The following is a 22,445-nucleotide window of genomic DNA, read 5'->3' on the forward strand; positions in this document are numbered from 1 at the left end:
TAAGGTCAAAGAGGGCTGTGCGTGGCCCACAATGTAAAATGAGATTGACATCCCTACAGTATGAAGCCACATGAAGTACAAATATATTATATATATAATTTTCTTCCTTATGTATCAGAGTCACTTTATTTCATTACACGTGTTAACAAAATGGCTTGTTCATTCTGCAGCAATGATATTTTTCTCTGAATATACATATAGTTTTCATAACAGTCATTATTACTATATGAAAATTACATCAGTCTCAATTGTGTAGCTCTGAATCCACAAAACGTGGCAATTTAAAAAGGGGAAAAATATGGGAAAAAAGGTTAAAGACGAGGGACTGCTAGATGAATGGTCACATGTTGTATTTCAGGTTGACAGGATAAAAATAATGTGAAGGCTCATTAAGGCAGAAAAAACTATATGGTCAATTAAAAAAAAAAATCTCAAATGAGTCCCTCAGATGGAAATAAAATAGCAGACATAAAAATGAACCCATGGTAATCTTTATCATTACGCCATCCTTCAGGCAAACGCAACATAATGATGTGTCCTTATTAATTCTGAGCAGCAGTGGGAATGTAAATCTGCCTATTCACAAACATCCTTTGAGAAATTCAACAGCTCTTAGAAATAATGAAAGATAATATTCAATCAGCGGTCGAGCCCAACCCAACCATAAACACGCCACATTTTCAAAAGGTCAAATTTGGCAATTGCACCTACTTGAAGCGTATGGGATTTTAGATACATTAAACCGAGACCAGACACAGTACAGCGGGGGCTTCGCAAAGTTTTGAAGAAAAACGATTAGACTAAAATTAATTAATATCCCAAAGTTCAGTTACATAAGCTTCAAGTTATCAAAAATGAGTTTGCCTTAACTTCATCTCCAGAGAGTTATTTCTCTTGTTATTTTTTCCTTCCCCCCCAAATTCTAAAGAACTGCTGACTTACAGCAGCTCAGGCTTTTCTCAGATCTGGACGAACCCCCTCCTCCACTTTACATTTTTGTGTCACATTGAGGTTTTCTCTCTCTCTCTCTCTCTCTCTCTCTCTCTCGAGCACCTGGCTTTTGTACAAGTGACGGCAGCTTTTTGTTTTTCTTCACTGTCACCAGAGTCTACAAGTCAAGCCACCCCTTGTGGACTGCGAGTGTACGCGCCTTCTCATCTCCTCCTCCTCCTCTTCCTCCCTCTCCTCTGCTCTTCGCGCTCGATGAGGTGTAGCGCTATAGCTCGTTGCGAGAGCGGGATATGCGAGGGCCTTTCCTGATCTCTTTCCTCTTCTCCTCCTTCCTCCTCCTCTTCTCCTCCTCCCTCAGGATCTTCTGGAAAGCCTCGGCTGTGTGAAGCACCTGCGGCAGATAAGAAAGGGTGCGGGGAGATCAAAGTCGCGATGTGAGAGAGGCTGTGTTTTCTTAGAGAATTTCTACGAAAAACAAAGCAAAGATCTGCATGTGTTTCTACTCCTGCTGGTTGCAAAGGTGTACCCAGAGAGTCTCCGGGGTATTAAGAAAGCTGTTACCAGGTATCAGGCTAGAATAATAATGGATGATGGCAAAGTGTAGAACAGCATGTACGCAGCGTACTCACATCATCTCTCTCTGTGCGGTACGGGTTTATAAAGTCTGGGGATTTCTCTGTTATTCCCAGTTCCTGTGACATCTGCAAGGTGAGCAGAATAGGAAAGATGGCAGAGGAAAGAAAAGAGGGGGAGATGATACATAATGCTTGCTTCAAAAAGAGCTAAGAAACGTCACATCACTTATGCTACAGCTAAGAAGCGCTCTGATGCAATTTAAACCACATTCCTTGTGAGTATTAGAGCTCATTCTTCATTATTTACTGCTCATGGAGGTGGATGAAATAGAGACGAGGGAGTCGGAAACCAAGCGTGGGGTTAAGCGAGGGTCGAACGCACACTTTTAGGACGCAAAACTGCTGCTGCTGCTTCGAGCCTCAGAATTAATCCACTTCATAATCCTCTTGGCACATTGCTAAGGTCACAGATTAATCCTGCAGGAGTTTAGTTCATTAACCCGCACATTAAACAAGGAAACACCAGTTAGACGCCTTTGGTCTTTAAAGTTTAAAAGGCCAAATTTCAATTTCTACAGAAATATCTGACACGCTGGCTGACACTGATGACTGATAACTCCACACTTACATGACATGAGATTGCATCACTCTTCAAACCCACCAGGTTTCCAGAGAACTGTCACCCTTTTTTTTAAAGTCATTTTTTCCTGTTTGGTATAGCTAATGATGCACAGATGGCACTTCTGCTGAAAAGATAACCTCTTGTGGTTTATGAGAATGTGCCTTCTGTTTAACGTGTGGCTAAAACTGATCTAGAAGCCACTGAGCAGCCACTTTGAAATGCAGGTGGGCAGTTATTGGGAAGCATTATCTAAATTCATTTAAATTTCAATAGCGAGTGGGAGATAAGAACTGTATTTATAGAACAAAACAAATCTGGGGGAAAAAAAACCCTCGATATTTGAGTATTGTTTTCCAAAATAAAAGGTTCTTTCCACCCTTCCATCCCTTGCCATTTACCCAGGCCCACCTCCCTCTCACCGGCCACTTCCTCCAGCTCTTCTGGGGTGACACCGAGGCGTTTCCAAGCAACTGGCTCCTTTTTAATGTGGAGGAGTAGTACCTCTATTCTGAGCCCCTCCTGAATGACCGCTCTCCTTATCCAGTCTGTAAGGGAGAGCCCTGACACCTTTTGAGAGAAAGTTCATTTCCACCCCTTCTATCTGCAGTCTCATTCTTTCAGTCGCCACACGGAGCTTGCGGGCACAGGTGAGCGCAGGAACGTAGGTGCTCCGATAAATCGACAGCTTCGCTTTTACGCTCATCTCTCATTTCACCACAGTGAAGCAGACTCAGAGTCTACATCACTGGTGATGCCAAACCGATCTGTCCGTCAAGCTCGCCTTTTGCTCCCACTCGTGAGCAAGACCCTGAGATATTGAACTCCTTCTTTTAGCCAGTGCAGCTTTTTCGCTTCTGGAGATATTAATCTACTACCATCGCACCATTATTGTTGCTTTTGCAAGAATCTATAGATTTCAGAATTCGCTGAGCCTTAAACACGCTGCCAGGGATAAGGCTGGATATTAGGAGCCGAAGAATCACTGTAAACCTCAACTATTCTTTTGCTCTGTGCCAGACACATTTACATCACTGTGCTACGGTTTGTAACGCACTGTTTTCTCGCTGTGTTTTGAATATTTCCATTATATCCTCCTGCAGAGAGATGTTTTCTTTTCTAATCCAAGGCGTGAGCTGAAGCGGCGGTATGCAATCACTGCAAGATCAATCACGCTGAATCTCATGAAACTTAGTGGAGCACTGGCAAAGGAAGAATTAGGTAGTTAGATTTTGATCTGAATCATTTTCTTTCAGCTTTTGCAACAACTCTCAGTCTTCAGCGAGACGTCGACAAATCTCTTCTAAATCCACACGATCGAAATGAGAAAAAGTGAAACCAGAAACATTTTTTTTGACACCCTTAATAAAAAGGCTGCGGCAGGTCTTACAAGTGTGAGGACGTGCTGGTGGGCTCCTCCTGTGAAAACCCCCGTCTGGTTACAGAAGTTCAGCCCCCAGCGCAGCAGCCCGCTCCAGTCGGTGTTCCGGTCGTAGTAGTGGTGGACGATACGGGGGAAACGCAACGCCACGTCGCCAAAGAACGCCGTATTCTCCACTACGTGGGAATAAGCTGCAGGACAGAAACAGAATATGAATATGCACATGTATATAGTGCATGGTGAAAATGATGCTTAACAGAACAAAGGGAGGAAAACAGCTCAAGGTTTTACTGGGGGAGCACACTCAGACCGCACTGAAGGGGATAAAGATGGGATGATGAACACCAGGCAGAAGTGGGGTTTTTTTGAGATGGGTAACAGAGCGTAAGACAACCCAGGCAGAGGTGTTGGAGACAGAATCAGTGTGTGAAAAACACTCGAGAGCAAGAGAGAAGGCAACAGCTGAGATTTAAAAGCGAATCAGACCTTCTTTGATCTTATCGTCCATGGGGAAGGGGTCATCGGGCTGCATGTTGGCCGCAACCAAGACCTGTCGGGAGTCCTCCAACACCTTAAGAGAGAAAGAGAGCTCAATCTCCAGGGTTATGTACTCCCATCTACGTGCTACGATTGTTATTCTTATGACATTTTACACACCACCTCCCACAGACGTTACAGTCAACGCGTGATCTGTGTGGACACTGCACAGAATAGATACGCTGGCTCACACACACGCAGACGTATAGAAGTGCTGACGATGTTTTGCAGCCCCCGAAGGTCGACTCTGCTCGTTCTCCTTGAGAGCGATGCAGATACACGCATAGCTGCCCGCTGGGAAATGGAGGCCTACAGTAAAATCACAGCTCCCAGTCTGGTGCAAGTGAATGGCACCTGTAAGCAGCATGAATTCAGATTCAAATGAAAAGCGAGCTCACGCGCTGCTGAATGCGGTGGATTTTAGAGCTTTTGATTCTCTATTGAGCTACAAACGTTCTTATCCTTCAATTTGCTGGAAACACCAGGCAGGTCGAGCTTCAGAGCGCCTGCTCTCTGATGCTAGTGGCCTTGTCTGTGCTTGACTTGCTGCTTCCCAGGCACTATATGATGTCTTACACACACACATACACACTGTACCTTGAAGAGCCCTTTGAGCATGATGTCTATGATCTTGTACTGCTGGTTGATGTCGTTCAGCTCTACTAGATTCTTGAGTGCATTCAGCTGATCTTTCCTCTTGGTCTCAAAAAGCCGCTTGTCTGACAGGAGGAGGTCAGGAGGACAAACGCTCTCTACATCAAGAGAGACACACCCGTGAAGATGCTTAAGTTCAACACTTAGTGACTTGCACACACACACACAGACATCAGCGGACAGCATTTGGCGGCAGCTATGCACGCCGTCAGCAGAAGGATACAGATCTCCAGGTTGGAGTCGTGTCTCGGTCGGTGCGTGTCGGAGTCTGCCGAGCTGAGTGCGGCAGCGGCGAGCGCCAGGACCACTGCACCCACACTCCGCATGGTCAGCAGGGGGTGGCAGAGAGGCACTCTTCTGAAAACAGGGATGATGAGCCATCAGACATTGTTCCACAGCAGAATATTGTCACACAGTCGCCTGATTAGATCCTTTCAGCTTGCCTGACTCGCTACGCTTTCACATGGAGCCAGCAAACACAGCTTTCTTCTCCATTCATTCATTTTTCTCCTTCCAGAGCTACTAGATGGGCTCGTGCTCTCTCGTGTGATACTTGTGGAATATGTGAAATACGGAGACATGTTGGGGATAAGTGGTCAATATAGAACACCAGAGGGTAGCCGGCATTTGAAGAGGGCCTCCGTATGTTCCTTTTAAGACACATCTGATGTCTGGCACTTGCATAATCCCCAGAGGAACTTTTACAGTCTCTGTAGCAGGTGCCCGGTCTGCTCTTGCCCGTCCTCTGCCCTCTCTATTCAAAAGCGGCGGTCTTCTATATCATTCTGATCCTGTCGCAACTGTCCCCGTCCTCCAAGGCTTTTTTCTTTTTTTGGTACGTTTCAAAGGGAGGCATGAAAGTGAGAAGATAAATACAACAGCTAAATATAGGACCTCATCAAAGGAGGATTCGATGCGAGCCAAAAAATAAAGTTTTTTTTTTTTTTTAAAGAAAACATTAGCAGAAAACAGAAGTAACTGGAGGCAGGGAGAGGACATGTAGATGAAAAGCTACAAGATATAATTCATCTAATCCATGCATAATTTAGCAGGGGCTCCATCAATGATACTATCAGAGGGATTCAGTGGGGTACAGATAGGATGGAGGGAGAGTAATATTAGGAGAAGCAGCGGGGGGGAAGAGGAGGAGAGGAGGGAGGGGCGTTGGAGCGTTTGGAAGAAGGGGGTGGGGTAGAGGAGTTGGAGACCCTGAGGGAAACAACAGCTTTCCTGGTGAATATTTCATCTACCTTTTGCTAAGGCACAGCGGTGAAACCCAAAGACACACAGATGGGAGAACTAGTGCAAGATAGAGGAGGCGGCTGTGGAATGACAGATAATGAGCACGGGATACTCGATTTCTGCGCTGACTGGATTAATCTTTACAAACCCGGGGTGCCTGTTCTCAAATCTCAAGGAACGGGAAAGGGAGCAAATGTTTCAGGGCGTGAATATTAATTTAGACTAAAGTGAGCACCCTTAAGAGAACTTGCTCCAATCAGAACAGGGAAAGAAAGAAACCCCATCTGCTTCTCAACGTTGCCTGTACATCTACGGCACGCTGATAACGCAGACAAACAATGAGCATTTCATACTGACTCATTCTTCTGTTTAACGGCAGCGTCGGTGTATTATTTCCGGAAAAATGAAAGCAGATTTTTTTCCCCTATTTCATTTTGGCTTTCCCTGCCAGTCTCTGGGGTCATTTATTTTAAAAATAAAACTCAAAAACAACTTTGTTCATACGGAGTCAGCAGAAACCGGCGTTCCTGCAGACAGCTGAGTGAAGACAATGTTCGATTAAGGCCAATTTATGCATTCTGAGAACATCTTTTGGGTAGCTTCCCAGCTTTCTGAGAAATGCTGCACTAAATATCCTTAAGTGCTGGTCGAAAGCCTCAATATTTCTCGATAACAGCCAGAGACGGGTGGGGGTTCTCTTTCTGGTAGTAGCAGCAGCTTGTCGGGTTATTTGATGTTCCTGTGTGCCTCCTAGCAGGCAGCCATGTAGCTCTGACAGATATTTATGAGGGAAAAGGTCATCACAGTCAATACGCATAACCAGGAGCTGCTGATGTTTCCGCACAGAGGGGCAAAGTGCTGAGGCCGTAAGAAGTGATGTAGGAAGGGCATTAAGGCAGGATCAATCATTTCTAATGTGGCACGGGCAGTGCAGAAGTGCATCCATTAACTGTAAACAGGCAACCCTGATTACACAGGATGGGCACGTCACTAATTCCAGGGCACTTGGCTCGGTCCTGAGTGGAACTGAAAGGAGTGTGAAGCACAAAACTATGCAAAAATCATCATCTGCTGACATTAATGTTAACTTTAAGCTCCCCTTAAAAATGATGCTGCTCTGTGAGAGAGAACTTACACAACAGTCATTGCCTGCATCCCTGCACCCCCAGCCTGTCTTACTACAGGAGTAAAACCAGCTGAGGGAGGGAGTTCACCTGGCCATCGCCATCATGTGCTGCTCAAAAGGGATCGTCAGATCCCTGCAGGGGTTCTCATCGGTCTTTAACCAACCCTTTTCTTTTTTTGGTGCACACATAAACAAAATTGATCTCAAAGCAGTGCATGCACTAGAACACTGTTAGGACAACCCAGCTGATCTGCAAAACACTTTCTTTCATATTCTCCCCTGCTGAGTCCTGGAATGAAGAAACTTCAGGGGAGATGTTCAGCATCCAAGGTGGGAGGCTCGGTTCCGAAGCCGTCTGTCCCTCCGGCACTCGAGCTGGTGAGATGTGTCGGGGAGGTCTGGAGGCAGAGTGGTTCTTGCTGAAGTCGTGTGAGCCCACGTAAATCTCTTGGCTTGGAGCTGCTAGCAACAACCTCTTTGGGGCAAAGAGGCTGAAGTTTGATTTCCTGTGTGGGAGATCCAGGTTCCAGCTTTGTCAGTAAAGTAGGTTACATTATCTAATCACACGTGAAGAAGAACCGCTCTGACTGTATTGTTGAAAACATGTATCCAATTTTCACCAGTGTGATGAAAGATGATAATCTTCAATCAAGGAGGAGAAAGAAGTCCGACCCGCAAACAAGCCTGCTCTGCAGCATTCATTTCAAGAGCCACAGCTGACCCTTGAGGTGAACAGCGCTCCAGAGAGGATGGGAAAAAAGCAAGATGCCTTTCAGACAGCTGGATGTGCAGCAGGAGTGGAGCCCGGTTCCCCTCAGGGTGCCAGCCTGCTGTGGGAGGCTTGAGGTTCAAGGACTGACACATCATCTCTCTCTCTCTCTCTCTCTGCTTCCATCCTAGAGGCTCTCCTTCTGTCATCATTCATACAGAGGGACGGACATGCGTAATGGTGATGGTGGATAAAGACTGTCACATGCACCATCAGCTACAGATTGTTTAATTGATTGCATGTCCCCTACCTGACCTGGCTTCCCACAGCTGCACGGCTGTCTGTACCCAACTACTGAGCAACTATTTATATTCTAAACGGAGAATTACACGCTTTTTGTATCTTGGATGCACGGCTACATACAGTGGTATTATACACCAACATCTCAATGATATACAACTATTTATAGAAGACTTCCCAACTAGGGGCTCACTTTTGTAAATTAAGTATTTAAAGTCGACAAATCGATGCCTCCTGTCATCGCAGCTGTACGCTCCGGCGGATCCGCCAGCCAGCCAGCGGCCAGCACAGCAGATCCCCCGGCAGATAGAGCTCTGCTGGACACTACAGCCACCAAACTCGAGGTCCACTCACCGTATTGTAGCGAGAAACGACAGCGCCACAAGGCAGCGATTAGCGAGCGGCGTTTGCTCCAAAGTAAAGAGTGCAGTTGAACCTTCTTTATCTCCGCTCCGAGCGTGAACAAAGACAGAAAAAGAGCTCGGCTCGCCGATGAGGTAGACGGGACAGTGAGTTTGCTCTCCTCTGGATCCTCAGGTGACAACAACGGAGGTGGAGGCGTTCATTTACATGCGGCTCTCGCTGCTCCACTCTGCCAGTGCCACGATCGCACCGACTGGCTCGTCTTGGACGAATGACAGCGAGCGGGCGCTAAACACGGAGGAGGAGGAGTGCGGTTTCCACACGGAGGAGTTAGAGGGAGACACCGCCAGAACGTGGGGATAAGGAGCTGCGTTCGGTTTATGCTCAGTTTCCCCGGGGATTATGATGCTGTCCAGCCACGCTATAAACTCCCGAGGTATTTTATAAAGATGGCAGCAGGGCGGAGTAAGCGAGCATGTTAGGTAGTTTATTTGCAGCTAGGGTTGGCTATGCTAATGAAAACTTGCCTTTCTGGAAGCTGGCTGTGACAGCAATTTAAAAGTCAACTGGACGTCAAAAGGGACTGTGCGATCATATAAGAACCCCACCATTGCCACTTAATGAGCTGCCAGTGAGAAGTAAAGAAACACACTGGAGCTACCCGATGGTACAATGAACGATTGATTTTCTTGCAGTAGCCTAAAGCCTGAGAGCCCATCAGTGGCCATACAGTTCAAAAATAGACCACAGGAGACGTTTTACCCTGCAATTATATCCCACATGGCTCTCAAGCACTTCGCCGACAGCTGCTCTCTGGCAGCTTGTCCACCTCACAACCACTGCCACACACACCAGTGGTCTACAGGGAGTCGTACTCCCATCACCTGACACTTTGAGAAGGTGTGGATGGGGTAGAGAAATTCACATTAATGTGGTTAAATCCTAGAACTGGCAGAAGAAACTCTAGGTGGGAAAGCGAGAGAGTTAATTCCCCGAACAGAGCTGCTCACCTGCAGCTTAGACAGTGTTTTTTTTATTAGCAGTGTCCTGGTCTAAAAAGATTCACACTCTGCCTGTAATAAGCTGTTTTAACATTTCTCCTTAACGCCTTCTAATTGGCTGCCCCCGGCAAACAGACGGTCTAGATAAATGCTAAATGGACTTGTTCTTATATAATGCTTTGCGACTCTACTCTAGCACTCAAAGGGCTTGATACAACATGCTTCATTCAGCCATTCACCCCCTTTCATACATGTACTTTTGTCTACGCCCGGTGCTTTCTACCTAACATTCACACATTCATATCCGATGAACGCATCAGAGAGCGACATGGGGTTCAATATGTTGCCCAAGGACACTTAGGAATGCAGACTAGAGACTAGAGCACCCTCTGATAGAACCATCAACCTTTCCATTATTAGATGACCAGCTCTACCAGGCTTCTGTGTTCACAGTCAGAGCTCTGTGCCTGAGATGACCATATTAGGCATATCCTGAGTACTTTTTTAACCGTGAGCACCTGGTTCAAAGGGGTTAATGTATATATGCTTAATATATTTTAAACTTTGGGCATGCTTTATAACAACAATAACTACTATTGTAACATTGCATATATGATGGAAATATGTTAAAGTACAAAAATCATTTTCTTAAGAGGAAAGGCTGATTAGCTTGTCAGTGCTACCACATCAGACAAAAAAGCAGCAACGTTGACCTGTAACAAAAACAAGTGATTTATTGATGCACTTATAATTCAAGATGTTTGTTTTCTTTAACACTGCTGCAAATATGAACTAGCTTCTATGAACAAATGCATGCAGTCAGTCAGATTGCTAGAACGCTGTGAAACTACAGGTTGTATTGTTTTAGGAGCACAACAGAAACAGTCAAACAAACGGATGCAACAAATGAGCAAGGTGAAGAACTTTCAAAATCGATGTCCTGTCTAAAGCACAAAGTCAGACAGGCAGAGGGGCACGTCTCCAACATGTCTGAAGATAAGCGTCAAGGAGCAATGAGCAAAGTGAGAGGGGGCAGTGGGCGTGAAGATGAAAGATAGAACATTTAAATTAAGAAACAAATTGAAACTGCTACCAGCTTTACTGAGCCTGAATGCACTGTGTTTTTAATGAACTACTATTTCCACGTATATGTTGTGTATTTGTTTATTATTAATATTAGCAGAAAAATGTAAGTAGAGTAGAGGGAGTCAGCCAGCATGACAGATGACATGCTGACTATGAATGTACAGTAGAGCGTGTGTTGTTCAACACAGGCATCTATTAAACTGCCAGTGAAAAATCAATGAAGATGCTGATGTTAAAGTACGAGTTTCCTAATGTGCTTTACTGTGTGGGTTACTGCTTTCTGCAGCACTTCCTGCTTACAGAGGCATGTTCAGAGGCTGTTTGTGTTAGCAAAGTTCAACGGTGTGCATGTGTTTCACTTCACGTGAAGGATACAGGACATCGTGGGACTGACTGTGTCTGCAGCTCTCATCGGGCTCTCCGAGTTCCTCTATCATGTTCTTCACTTTCTGCTTGTGTTCCTCTCTGGGTAGAAGGTCTCTGCTCTGGATCTGAATGAACAAAAGAGGAAAAACAAAAAGCTTCCTAGGGTTAGAAGGACCTAACACAAGAACCTTAAGATCTTGAATTTTGAAATCCATGAATCCATCCATTAATTTCTATCATTTAACACTGAGTCATTCCCAAGCCAGCTGAGACCCAGGATTCTTTCCAGCGAGTCCCAGGCCTCCTCCTGGTAGGACATGTTTCGCAATATCTTGCCTCAGAGGTGCTCAGGAGCCATCCTAGTCAGATATCCAACCCACATCAACTAGCTCCTTTTGATGCGGAAGAGCAGGAGTTCTACTCCGAGTCCCACTTGAATTACCAAGCTCCTCACCCTATTTTTAAGGGACAGCTCAGCCAACCTTCAAGGGAAAATCATTGGTTATGGATAGATATTCTGTCCATAAAAACTATGAATGGAGAAGTCCAGGACCAAATGGAAATGAGTCCCACTTATTGCCAGAAATATGAACCAAGCTATCTCTGCAGGTGTACAGGGACCGAATGCCCTGTAACAACAGGCCAAACACCCCATGCTCCCAAAGCACTCCCCACAGGATACCCCAAGGGATGCACAGAAAACCCGAAAACTTCTGAAAACAACATAATATAGATTTTACAGGCATTCCATTATAATTATTTCCTTTTTAAAATTATTATTAGTGGATTCCACTAAAATTGTTTTGGATGAAAGTTTTTAGAATTTTTGCCTCACAGGGATTACTTGCACATAAACAGGAACTCATTATTTGAAACTTTGCCCATGTTACACCTCCAGCATTGTAAAAATATATAAATATGTATGACAGATGATAATGAAAAGCATATTAAGTTTGAAAATCTGTATTTCAGCTGTCATAAGCATATGCACAAGCAGAAAATGTGCATAAAGCAGCAAACAGGACTTCAGTGAAGATGCAGATGTGTACTGTAGGCAACAGGGAACAGTGAAAGTTTGCCACAAACAGCAACAAGAACAGAAATCTGGGAGAAAAATATTCACAATCAACAGAAAACTTTCCAAACATTCAAAGTTTGCAGAGTTTTCCCTGCAGTTATGAGCAACCCCAACACAGAAACAGACTCACGCTGCAAGATTTACTATTCGTCGTTGTTCATGCGGATGCAGCCAGAACCTGGCCTGAGCTATAACTGATCAGCTCTCTGCTGAAGCCAAGGTTCAGAGACTTCTCTAAAGATCATTTCAAAGTATGTAAGGGAACCCCGACACGTATGTGAGTGGGGTTTTTTAAAGTCAAAGTCAAATCAGTTTTATTTGGCAGCAGCTGCTGCCAGTGGTGTGTTCAGGATGAGATGGAAGGCAGCTTAAAACAAGGGCTGAAAACTGATAAAAGCAACAGGTGAGGCAGAGGTGGAGCTAATAGGATCAATACAATTGGGAGCATTAAAAAAGGAAAGGAGGAAACAAATAAATTCACTGGGGAATGGAAAAAGCTAACAAGTAAATACTATGCCTGTATGTATTCTTGCTCACTCCTAACACTCTTCAAACATGTCCACAACCAAGGTAAAGTTCAGATTTCTTAATGACCACTTTAAATTAAACTTGAAACCCAACTTGGGATGGAAATGAACCGATTCCCACCCAACCCAAGGGTTTTTGTAATTTTGTGCTAACAACTACTTAATGTATTCTATCAGGCGATTGTTTCCATTAACGGTTTTTACAAAAAGGAAAACAACCTCAAAGAGTTTGGTGCACTATGAAGCACAACCTGAATGATGCAGCACCTTTGCAAGAACTAAAGCATTTGTGTGCTTCAAAGACTTGCACTGAAACATTTAAGACCTATGCAAACCGAAAATAGGACAACTTTATTCTGTGCATAAGTTTTGAGAAACTCCTCATTTCTCTTTTATTTTGGTACAAAAATGGGAAATGGATGCAGTGATTCATTGAAACACGTGAAAACATTTATGTAAATACAGTATATAAGGTAAAAACAGAGTCTGTACGAGTCTAATGAGCTTGAAAGTCAATATTTGGTACGACCTTCATTCTTTAACACAGTCTGATCTCTCTTAGGCAGCTTTCTTGTCATTTCTTTAAGTAGTCTTCATTAATAGGCTTCTTGAAGGATATTCAAAGCTCTTCTTTGGATGTTTCTGCCTTTTTGTTTTGTTCTCTGCTTAATAATGCTGAGGTCCAGACTCTGGGGAGGCCAATCCATGACTGATAGAGTTCCACTGTGTGTTCTTCTATCCAGGTTTGCTTTTATTGCATTAGCAGTGTGTTTGTGATCTTTGTTATGATGCAAAATTAAGCCGTTGGCAGTCAGATGGCATTGCAAGGTGGATCAAAATTTAATGGTGTTTTTTCTGCGTTTATAATTCCATCAATTTTGACAAGATCTCCAACACCACTGGCCAAAATACTACCCCAAACCATGACAGAGCCTCCACTGTACTTAACAGGTGGTTGTAGACACTCACTTTATAGGATTGATGCTCAGTCCAATTTCTTCAGCCTTTTCTTTCTGTTTCTCTTCATTAAGAATGGCTGACAGCCACCCTTCCACTGAGACTATGTCTGATAAGGCTTCAGTGAACTGCAGATGAATCAACTGAAGGTACAGATGCATCTCTGCAGTCCTGTGCCAGGGTCTTTGCTGGATTTTATTCCTCTTGTTTCTTAAAAACACGACTTTCAGACACTGCTCATCTGCTGTAAATTGTTTTTTAAATCTGAAACTTGTTCTTTTGTCCTCCACTTTCACAACTTTTTCAAGGACTTACTGCAAACATTGTGGAGATAAGTTTTCAGCTAATGCCTCTTCGGGAATCATCATGAAAAAAATACTATTTTATTCCTGTCAAACTGTCTTATCTTTGGCATTTTTCATAGATTCAACTAAACAAGTGGAACAAGTTATCTGTTTTTGCAACAGGCTGCTACTAACAAATGGCCTAAAGATACAATTTAAATAGATTCTTTGCAAAGTTGTCTTTTATGTGCAGACACAACACTGGTTCATCCCTTGAGTTTGGTGCTTGAATGATTCATAGATCAGAGTGTTAGGATATAAAAAAACCCAATTAAAACAGTTCTCTGAAAATGGTCAAGTACAAGGACTGGACTGAAAGTGAGTGAAAAAGTAACCAATGTCCAAAGAAAAACTCGAAAGACCTTCAGAAAGCCTGGAGACTATTGCTCTAGAGCACTTTGAAACATTAGAGAAAGCGAAATACAAAGAAATCAGGTGGCTCAAGATTTCGGTGCACTCCTTTATTTTGAAGACCTATTCATTAGAAATCTGTATTTAGGACTACTTGGGAACCAGGTAGACTGAAAAATGTTGACTGGAAACAACAAACCAGGGAATGGAAGCTTGCAAACAGAAAAGGTGATATCTGCTGACTGTATGTGCATGCAGGCACACCGGTGCTCGTTATGTCAGCTTTCATGGGGAGGAAACAAGAAGCAAAACCAGTGATCTGAGAATAGATCATTTATAAATATGCACTTCCTTGTGAACTGAAACTTCACTTTAGTCCAAAAGCTAGATGAACAAAACCTCTGAAAACTGTGAAGCTCATCTGTGAAAATGTATGTGAGAGAAGAGCAGCAGAGATGCCAGGGGACAAAAATCACACTGTTTGTGAGACCGTTAAGAGAAATGCGTCACATTGAACCCTGCCTACCCTAACCTGTGTCACTGACTTAAAAAAACACACATATAGATATACAGACACACTCACACACAACCACACACTCATACACACCTACACAAGCCACAGACGCATGTATTCACACACTTCACGATTGCCTGGAACACAGTGCACTGGGAGCTGCAGTGTATGCCATCATTCTGTCACTCCTCCGACTCTGAGCCACTTTCAGAACACCAAAAGCATTTCTGGTCCTGCACACGATGCCATATTAGAGCTATGCAATCTGATGTGGCCCCTAATCTTGAGGCGAACCCAACTGAGATTTATGCATTTGCAGCAAAGCTAACTAGGGTAACAGGAATATTCACCTCACGCGGACCGCACCCCCCCTCCCCCCCACCCGTGCAGAGAATACACCATCTTGAGACCAGTTCAGACATAATAAGAGCGATTTGGCAAATGATACTAACGATATAAAGAGCTTGTGCCAGTGATCACAGTTGAGGAGAGAGAAAGCACAGTTGTTTCCATCAACTTCTTTTTTAAACTCAGTTCACCTCTGTGATCTGTGGGGAAAATAAACTGAGTAATTTCAGCTATTCCGCTAACATCTGTTTGGCTGGCAAAAAAAATTATGCTGCAATCTGCAACACAACAATATGATGGGTAGAAAAGCTCTGCAAATAAACCACAAATATTTCTGTGCCTGTCAAATTAACATAACTCCACCAGCTCGCTCTTTTTTAAATGTCACATGTCTGTCTGATCCGGTCCAAATTTAGTCCATCTTTCCTGGAATAAACAGAGTACAGCCATGAAACCCAGTGTTTTAAAACACTCTTGCTATACGGCCCAACAGCTTTGATATTTGGTTAAAATGTAACAGGCTGTCACAAACACTTGAAATCATCCACGTTTTCAATCACGTTCTACACTGGATTAAGCGTCTATTTCATTTATGAATATCTAAGGTTTGATTCTGTCACACTGTTTGTGCTGCATGGCGACCTTCTTCCTGCAAGCCTGTGGCCAAAGAAAGCATGACTCAAAGCAAGAAGGATCTCCGTTAAAAGCTGCTGGTCGTCTGAGGAGATTGTGAAGGTGTTGATATGAGTGTAAATGGTTGTTTCTCTATGTGTCAGAGGCCATGCACTGGTCCAGTACCCACTGAGATGCTCCTGACCCTATCTGTGATAGAAAAAGGGAACTGAAGAGATGTCCTTTTACTTCTCAAGCTGATTAAGACATTTTTATCTAAAGGTCTTTTCAGCAACTTGAAAAGATGACTTTTAACCTCTCACTTTTCAGACAGATCTACCAATCATCCAAGTCAACCAGTCATTTTTTCAATAAGTCTTTTGCCATGTTGGGAAGTTTGATTGGTCTGCTGTGCTCTGGGATGGAGAGGAGAGGCCCAGACTGACACGAACTGCAATCATATTGTTAGCTCACAGTTCAGTAATCAGTTTTACACACACAACAGTTACTTAAAAATATAAACCTAAGTTTTAATTAGCCACTGAAGATGCATTTATGGTTGGGTTTGGCTGTGAAAAGACGAGTGGAGCAGGATGCTCAGCGTTTGTCTTTGCAGCAGGAGACTCTGCAAAGTCATCTTTAAAATAACGACCAGGAGGGAAAAAAAGAAATGTCTACTTAGAGGCAAACTGATTTTATTGTAATTTAATGCTTCGCAGTGATAAGATTTAATACTTGGAGATAAAGAGATGGCAAGTTAATTCTTTAGAGTTTGGCTTTCAGGAGGTAGTGAGACAGTAATCATTTGAAATCGCACCCTGGCTTGTCAGCTCAAACTGCACTTAAACATTTACACACTGACAGCCTAAATGTTTGCTTAGGTGGTTACCCGGGTTGCAAACTTCATAACAACGTAAACTACACATCGGGAGAAAAATTCAGCAACACACGCTTGCTTACCACAGAACGACTGAGTGATGAAAAGCGTGCAAAGGTAAAATCAACATCACAATGCGTGATGAATATTATAATTATTTGAATAATTCAGTAGGCTTGTTTGTTACTTTTCTTCAATCTTTTTCCTGCTGGGAGTCGTGATTAGTCGCTTTTGCATTTCTAATGAAAAACTGATTTTCACCTTGACTTGAGGTGGAATGTATTGTGATTCATGCTCGTGTGGGGCGGGCTCGACTTATTATTTGCCATTTGCTGCTTTTATGTATTGTACATGTTCTAATCTAAGTCAAACACAAACATTGGTCATGATCCAGATTTATACTCGATTACTTTTTGAGATGTTGAAATACGTGAAATAACTGTTTCAACTGCACAAACCTACCTGGTCTTCCACAAACACATTTCCCCTCAGTACAGTCTGCTTGTTTTGATTTTCACAACATATAAATACAAACTGATTCCAGCTAAAACTGAACTTTGTATGATTCCTTTTCTAATTAATTCATTTGAGGAATGGACAGATCCACAGGTAACTGAAGGCCTGTTGTTGTGTGATTATCTCCTATTTTATCTGTGTGAGCATACGTGTGTGTGTGCAAAGGTTTACCTGTGTCAGCAGCAGCCTCAGGGCCTGTTCTGCTTCCTTGCTGAGCTCCTTCACCCCCCTCCTCTCCACTCCCTCCATCACCTGGAGCAGGTCAGGCTCCCGCAGCACTGGTGTCCCGCTGTCCTGCAGCAGCTGCGGAGAACACAAGCACAGATGCAGAAACACATGTACACGTACGCATGCACGATCCTGCACAGATGTACATTACTGTGCAGTAAAAAAAACAAACGCTGCTCTAAAACCATTAACTTGATTATCATATTAAACCTCGGGGACATCAGTGTCAACAAGTGCACTGGAGAGGCAGCAAAAAGACAACCTCCAATAGGTGGTGGTGGCCACAGGCTGCTCCTGTCTTTGTCCCTCCTGACTGATTTTTATTTTGTTCCGCTTTTGTTAAAATTAAGAGTCTTTCATAAATAATGGCATGAATATTTTTTTTAATTATCATTCAAACACACCAAATAAGTATTTGCATTAACTTTGCATTGAAAATAAGTTCTCCTCAGTACACATGACTGATTGGTTGGCTCGTAGTTTGGGACTTTTTCGGTTGCTTCTACCTTTCCATGTAATCCAATGATGTCTGGAAAAATGTGAGCAACACTGTTTCTTTTCCTTCTTAACAACCACTGTATGTTTAGGTTTGTGGACAGTGAATTTCAGACCAAGTGAAAAACAAGCTAAATATTTAAAGTGTTTAAACTCGTGTCACAGTGCTGCCTAACTCCATTAAATCTGCTTCCATTTTGTTTATTTGTGTTGGAAGGACAAAGTCACACGCTGTCCCAGATTTTTCACAAAATGCTTTAGGTCAGACATTTTTAATGCAGCGGGAGGCTCACAGGGCTCCAGCTGACCAGTAGTTCCAAGTAATCCCACAGTTCCAACCCCGAGCTGTATGAATAATAAATAAAGTGAGCTTACAGACATGGTAATGACTTTTCTTTTCTTTTGATTCGCTGTATTGTGTCAGGATGGACTGCACTGTATTCACTTGGATGTGATCTAAATGCTTCTTTGAATACTTCTGCTATCAAATATTTATTACTTGGATTTGTATTTGTGTGTGTGTTTGTAAAGCATCTTACAAGTATGATGAATCTGAGAATGGCAGGGTGCAGAAGGCAGCTCTGTCCTGAGCTGAGCAGGCTGTGGAGGAGGAATCGAGTCCATGGCTGACACACCACATGCTTGGCTGCTCCACACACACACACACACACACACACACACACACACACACACACACACACACACACACACACACACACACACGCCTTACTTAGATCCACTCAAGACAAACCTGTTGTTGCTGCACAGATATTGTCCGAATAAACAATGGCATGTAACCTTCACATATGCTATTTCAAGTTTAAGTTACAAAGTTAAAAAAAAACAACTCAAGACTTGCTGTAAATTCACTTACAGTTGCTTTCCACAGCTGTACATGTCATACTCATAAAACACTGCTGTTTCTCAAATCTCCTTCAAATATATACATTTGCAGTTTTTCATTTCTTTCTCTGTGGACGTGTGCACATTATCCTCACTCACTCCCTCTTTCCCCATCTCTCTGTTTGATACCTGTAGCGGGACTCTTTCTCTGAAGGAAGCCCAGCAGGGAGCTCAGACAGTTGACTGAGGCTCGCAACAGCAACTCGTGCTTCTGAGGAGAAAGAGACACATTGAGGTAAAACATGAGATTCGCAGAAGAAAAAAAAAGAAAAAGAAAAAATATCTCTCAGCTTTAAAATGTCAAATCGCTGCAAGCCAAGGAAAGAGCAGAATGTGAAACGTGTGCCTGTGTGCTCTCGCTCGGCAGAAATGGGCGCGATGGCAGCAACAGATGAATTGGGGGAAGAAACACAGATATCTGCTCTCCAACAGACGGAGATGCAGTCAGTAAAAGAAGGGGGGTAAGAAGGGAACACTAGAGAGAGTGACTGAGTGATGTTTTAATAATGCATGTCTCTCCCGCAGTGTCAGGGCTTACACTGAGCACTATGTAGTGTCCAAAAATACTGAAGTAGGCCACGGAGATATATAGATGACAGTGGAAAGTTGGACTATAATCCATAAGCAGCGAGGAGCAGAAAGCTGAAGAAAGGAGTCAAGAGGATGAGCTGGAGTGAGCGCGAGGGAGCTGAAGTGTGCAGAGGTACGAGAACGCTTAGATGAGAGGAGGGCAAATGAGGACAGGAAGATAAAAGGAGAGGTTAAAATGAGAGCTAAGAACAAGCAAGGAGAAAGGGAGAGCAGCGCAGAGTCGAAAAAAGTATGTGTGGGAGAGGGACTCTGGAGCTGCAGTGAGTCTTGCTGCTGCTGAATCGGAGCATCGAGAGGAAAGACAGCAAAAGGAGAGGAGGAGAGTGGGGAACTCATATCAGCTGCTAAACAGCAGACTACAGAGCACTGAACCATAGAACTGAAACTCAGTTCAGCACTACAGCTTCTTACAGAGAGAGGAAATGCTGCTAGTGTGGAACCAGAGGCTGGTATACTGCAGCACAGAAGAAGAAAAAACAAGTGCGGGCCTGACACAGAAACCACCCAACAGTTCCACATATACAATACAACAGAATAAAATTACTTTATTGTCCACATTAGTGGAAAAATTGTCTTTGGATCATCAAGTCAATCGATTCAAATCAAGCACACATTCATACATATAAACATGTGAACATTCAATTCCATTCAAAATACATCACATCATCTTATTCAGTATATTAATTGCTTTATGGCACAAATGATCCCTTATATACCTTTTTAATAGCTAGAGGCCTCCTATAACTCTCATCCTACAAGAAAAGCCTATAGAAAATATTCTTCATGATTTCTTTGACAAAGAAATCATCTGCTACTCTTTTGGGTTAGTCATACTTTAGACCGTTTGTTTCACCACCAACATGTAATAACAATGTAGAGACGGACGTGACTGCACTGGATCCGTGTGCAGTGCCGCAGTGCTAACTGTTAAATCAATCGGCATCTCATTTCCCCACACAACTGCGCTTGTGAAAGGCAGGTTCACTGTCATTATGTAAAGATTTTAAAGATTACCTTTGTGTTACTTCTGCTGTGGGATAAAGGGCAAGGGGAAGTGTCAAAGGAGCGATGGGGGGGAGGGGGTTTCATAACATGAGCATTTAAGTTGTCATTCATATATTCTTTATTGTATCCGGCGATAGATCGACACCGTTAACGCATTTGTGAAACCATGTGCGTGCACACTGGTGTTTTTATTCCATTTGCTGCATATGTGCATGCGATTTATAGAAGGCGTGCAGCTTTCTCCAGTTTTTCATTATGTACCTCTTGCTCACAAAGCCACCATTAAAGACACAGTTTTACAATTAAATGTCCTAGACCAGCTAGCTTAGTAACAATTGAGACAGCACACTGGGTACTGCAGCGCTCGAGCTTTCATTATAACACAGGGATTTACTGAACTAGCTTGTTATATTAATTCATACCCTCCATAAGCAAGAACTGGGAAATGCAACGCTGCAGTGAAAGTCTTTCTCTCTCGCGCACGCACGCACACACACACACACACACACACACACACACACACACACACACACACACACACACACACAAAACATAATTACTACTTTTTCAACCATTACTTCAAATTTACCCTAAATGGAAACCTACCCTGAAATGTATGATTTACATCATCAAGAATTATCCAGACTCCAGAAGCGAGGCAGATTTACACCCACACAACATGAGTAATATAGTAATCTTTTACCACTGCAGATTTTACATGTGCTTCATCACACGTCCCCTGCACTATATGGGGCTTTTGTCATTTTCTCTAACTTGTGCCTTCTTGTCTCCTCTGCCTTCTTTCCCGTGACCTGAAAATCAATCTCGGTGTGCCATCATGAAGGATGTCTCAACACCTAAAATGAATCAGCAGGAGAAAGGAATGAGGAGAGAAGAAGCTTTGCTGGAGAAGTTATGATCCAGGATATGACATGTGTATCCTATGTGGAAGTTTGTTTATGCTCGATGCAGGGAGGTGTGACAGGCAGCTGGAACACGGAGGAGGAGGATTCCACAGATAAGTACACCTTCATGCTAAACTACGGGGAAAAAAGTCTGACATCTGCACGTTACTGACACACTGAGCTGGTCTGTGCACGAAGGAAAGATGGAGGAAATGATGTGCAAGGAGGTTTAGTAAGGAAAGGAAACAAGGATGTACAAGGCAAGCAATAAGAAGGGGGCCGGTGTTGGTCTCTTGTTATCACTGATTACAACAGATGATAACAGCCTTTAGAGCGTGCCAGCAGGTAGGGGAGGGTAACGGCCTAAAGGCAATATGCATGAGCCTGATAATAGCCATTCAGCAGGCTGATAACAGGCAAACTGGATATACAGACAGAGGACAGCTTATAACAGGCAGATATTATTCAATCCCTGCAATCAAGCAAGATGGCATACGACATGTTTTCCCAGTTGATTTAAAATGCAGAATAAATCAAATCACTTTTTTATTGTCACATCACACTGGCACAGCACATGCGAGTGAAATTCTTGTGTGCGAGCCCCACAAGCAACAGAGATGTGCAAACACAACAACACAAACGAGCAAAATACAAGAATGGCCAACCTGAAACTAATAAATATATGTACAATATATAATAGTGTATGCATTTCTGGATGTGTATACTAAATATTTTCCTACGTGTGTGTGTGTGTGTGTGTGTGTGTGTGTGTGTGTATACACATTTTTACAAATTAAATAGTAAAAAAATAAAATAAAATAATAATAATAATAATAATAATAAAATATATAAAATATACAGAGTTGAATATGTGCAAAACAAGTGGCATATAATCCATGGAATATAATCCATGGAGTCAAACCCAGGAGAAAGCCACAACTCCAAACCGCTGAACCACAAGGGAGCGTGATACAGAAGACATAGGTAATATATCTAACTATATAGTGAAAGTTTTAAAGTAGTAGAAAGCTGTTAATTCTGGAAACTGATTGGATTACTTCCATCAAGAAGGCTATGTGATTGGCTTGGTTTGGTCTGTTTGTTTGTCTCTTTGTTAGCAGGTTTGCTCAAAAAGTTGTGACACATTTGCAGGCAAATTTTACCACACCACCTCTAGGCTAAAGGGATTAAAATGATTTACACTCTGGATCCAGATCCAGAAATTTTGGGAGGAATTCTTTAACAATGGCAAAATTAAACGTTTGGCCAAAAACCTGTGAATCA

General features: G+C 43.0%; 2 protein-coding genes across 8 annotated transcripts in view; both read right to left on the reverse strand.

Annotated features, from left to right (window-relative positions):
* Positions 1–98: 98 nt before the first annotated feature.
* ccdc134 (coiled-coil domain containing 134) lies at positions 99–9,171 on the reverse strand. Its single transcript, XM_086288520.1, has 7 exons — positions 8,449–9,171; positions 4,941–5,074; positions 4,661–4,782; positions 4,013–4,097; positions 3,536–3,717; positions 1,581–1,652; positions 99–1,342 (listed from the first exon to the last, which is right to left on the reverse strand). Exons 2-7 carry the CDS (start codon positions 5,041–5,043, stop codon positions 1,217–1,219), a joined length of 690 nt encoding a protein of 229 aa, XP_086144646.1. The 5' UTR covers positions 5,044–5,074; positions 8,449–9,171; the 3' UTR covers positions 99–1,216.
* An 806-nt stretch (positions 9,172–9,977) lies between these two features.
* Positions 9,978–22,445, reverse strand: part of mei1 (meiotic double-stranded break formation protein 1) — a 66,266-nt gene continuing 53,798 nt past the window's right edge. The window contains exons 27-31 of one of the 7 annotated variants that reach the window (XM_086288528.1): positions 18,790–18,871; positions 18,297–18,403; positions 17,206–17,337; positions 10,920–11,035; positions 9,978–10,448 (exon numbers count right to left, since the gene is read on the reverse strand). In XM_086288528.1, coding sequence (XP_086144654.1) covers positions 10,403–10,448; positions 10,920–11,035; positions 17,206–17,337; positions 18,297–18,403; positions 18,790–18,871 — 483 coding nt within the window. In that variant the 3' untranslated portion in view covers positions 9,978–10,402. The remainder of the gene's footprint in view (positions 10,449–10,919; positions 11,036–17,205; positions 17,338–18,296; positions 18,404–18,789; positions 18,872–22,445) is intronic. The other 6 variants (XM_086288526.1, XM_086288522.1, XM_086288521.1 and 3 more) reach the window with 6 other exon arrangements.

This window comes from Aulonocara sp. 'chitande type north' Nkhata Bay, linkage group LG4 (assembly GCF_057382095.1).
Source record: "Aulonocara sp. 'chitande type north' Nkhata Bay isolate Kocher_YH1m ecotype deep benthic linkage group LG4, A_spYH_male_GT1.1, whole genome shotgun sequence".
Lineage (NCBI taxonomy): Eukaryota > Metazoa > Chordata > Actinopteri > Cichliformes > Cichlidae > Aulonocara > Aulonocara sp. 'chitande type north' Nkhata Bay.

What these genes read in the sequence shown, in the direction of transcription:
- ccdc134 (XM_086288520.1), bottom strand. Translation starts at nt 5,043, where the DNA reads ATGCGGAGTGTGGGTGCAGTGGTCCTGGCGCTCGCCGCTGCCGCACTC. An exon ending in CGACTCCAACCTGGAGATCT is followed by an intron (nt 4,783 to 4,940) that starts GTATCCTTCTGC and finishes TCCTCCTGTCAG; the next exon opens with ACAAGCGGCTTTTTGAGACC. An exon ending in TGCTCAAAGGGCTCTTCAAG is followed by an intron (nt 4,098 to 4,660) that starts GTACAGTGTGTA and finishes TTCTCTCTTAAG; the next exon opens with GTGTTGGAGGACTCCCGACA.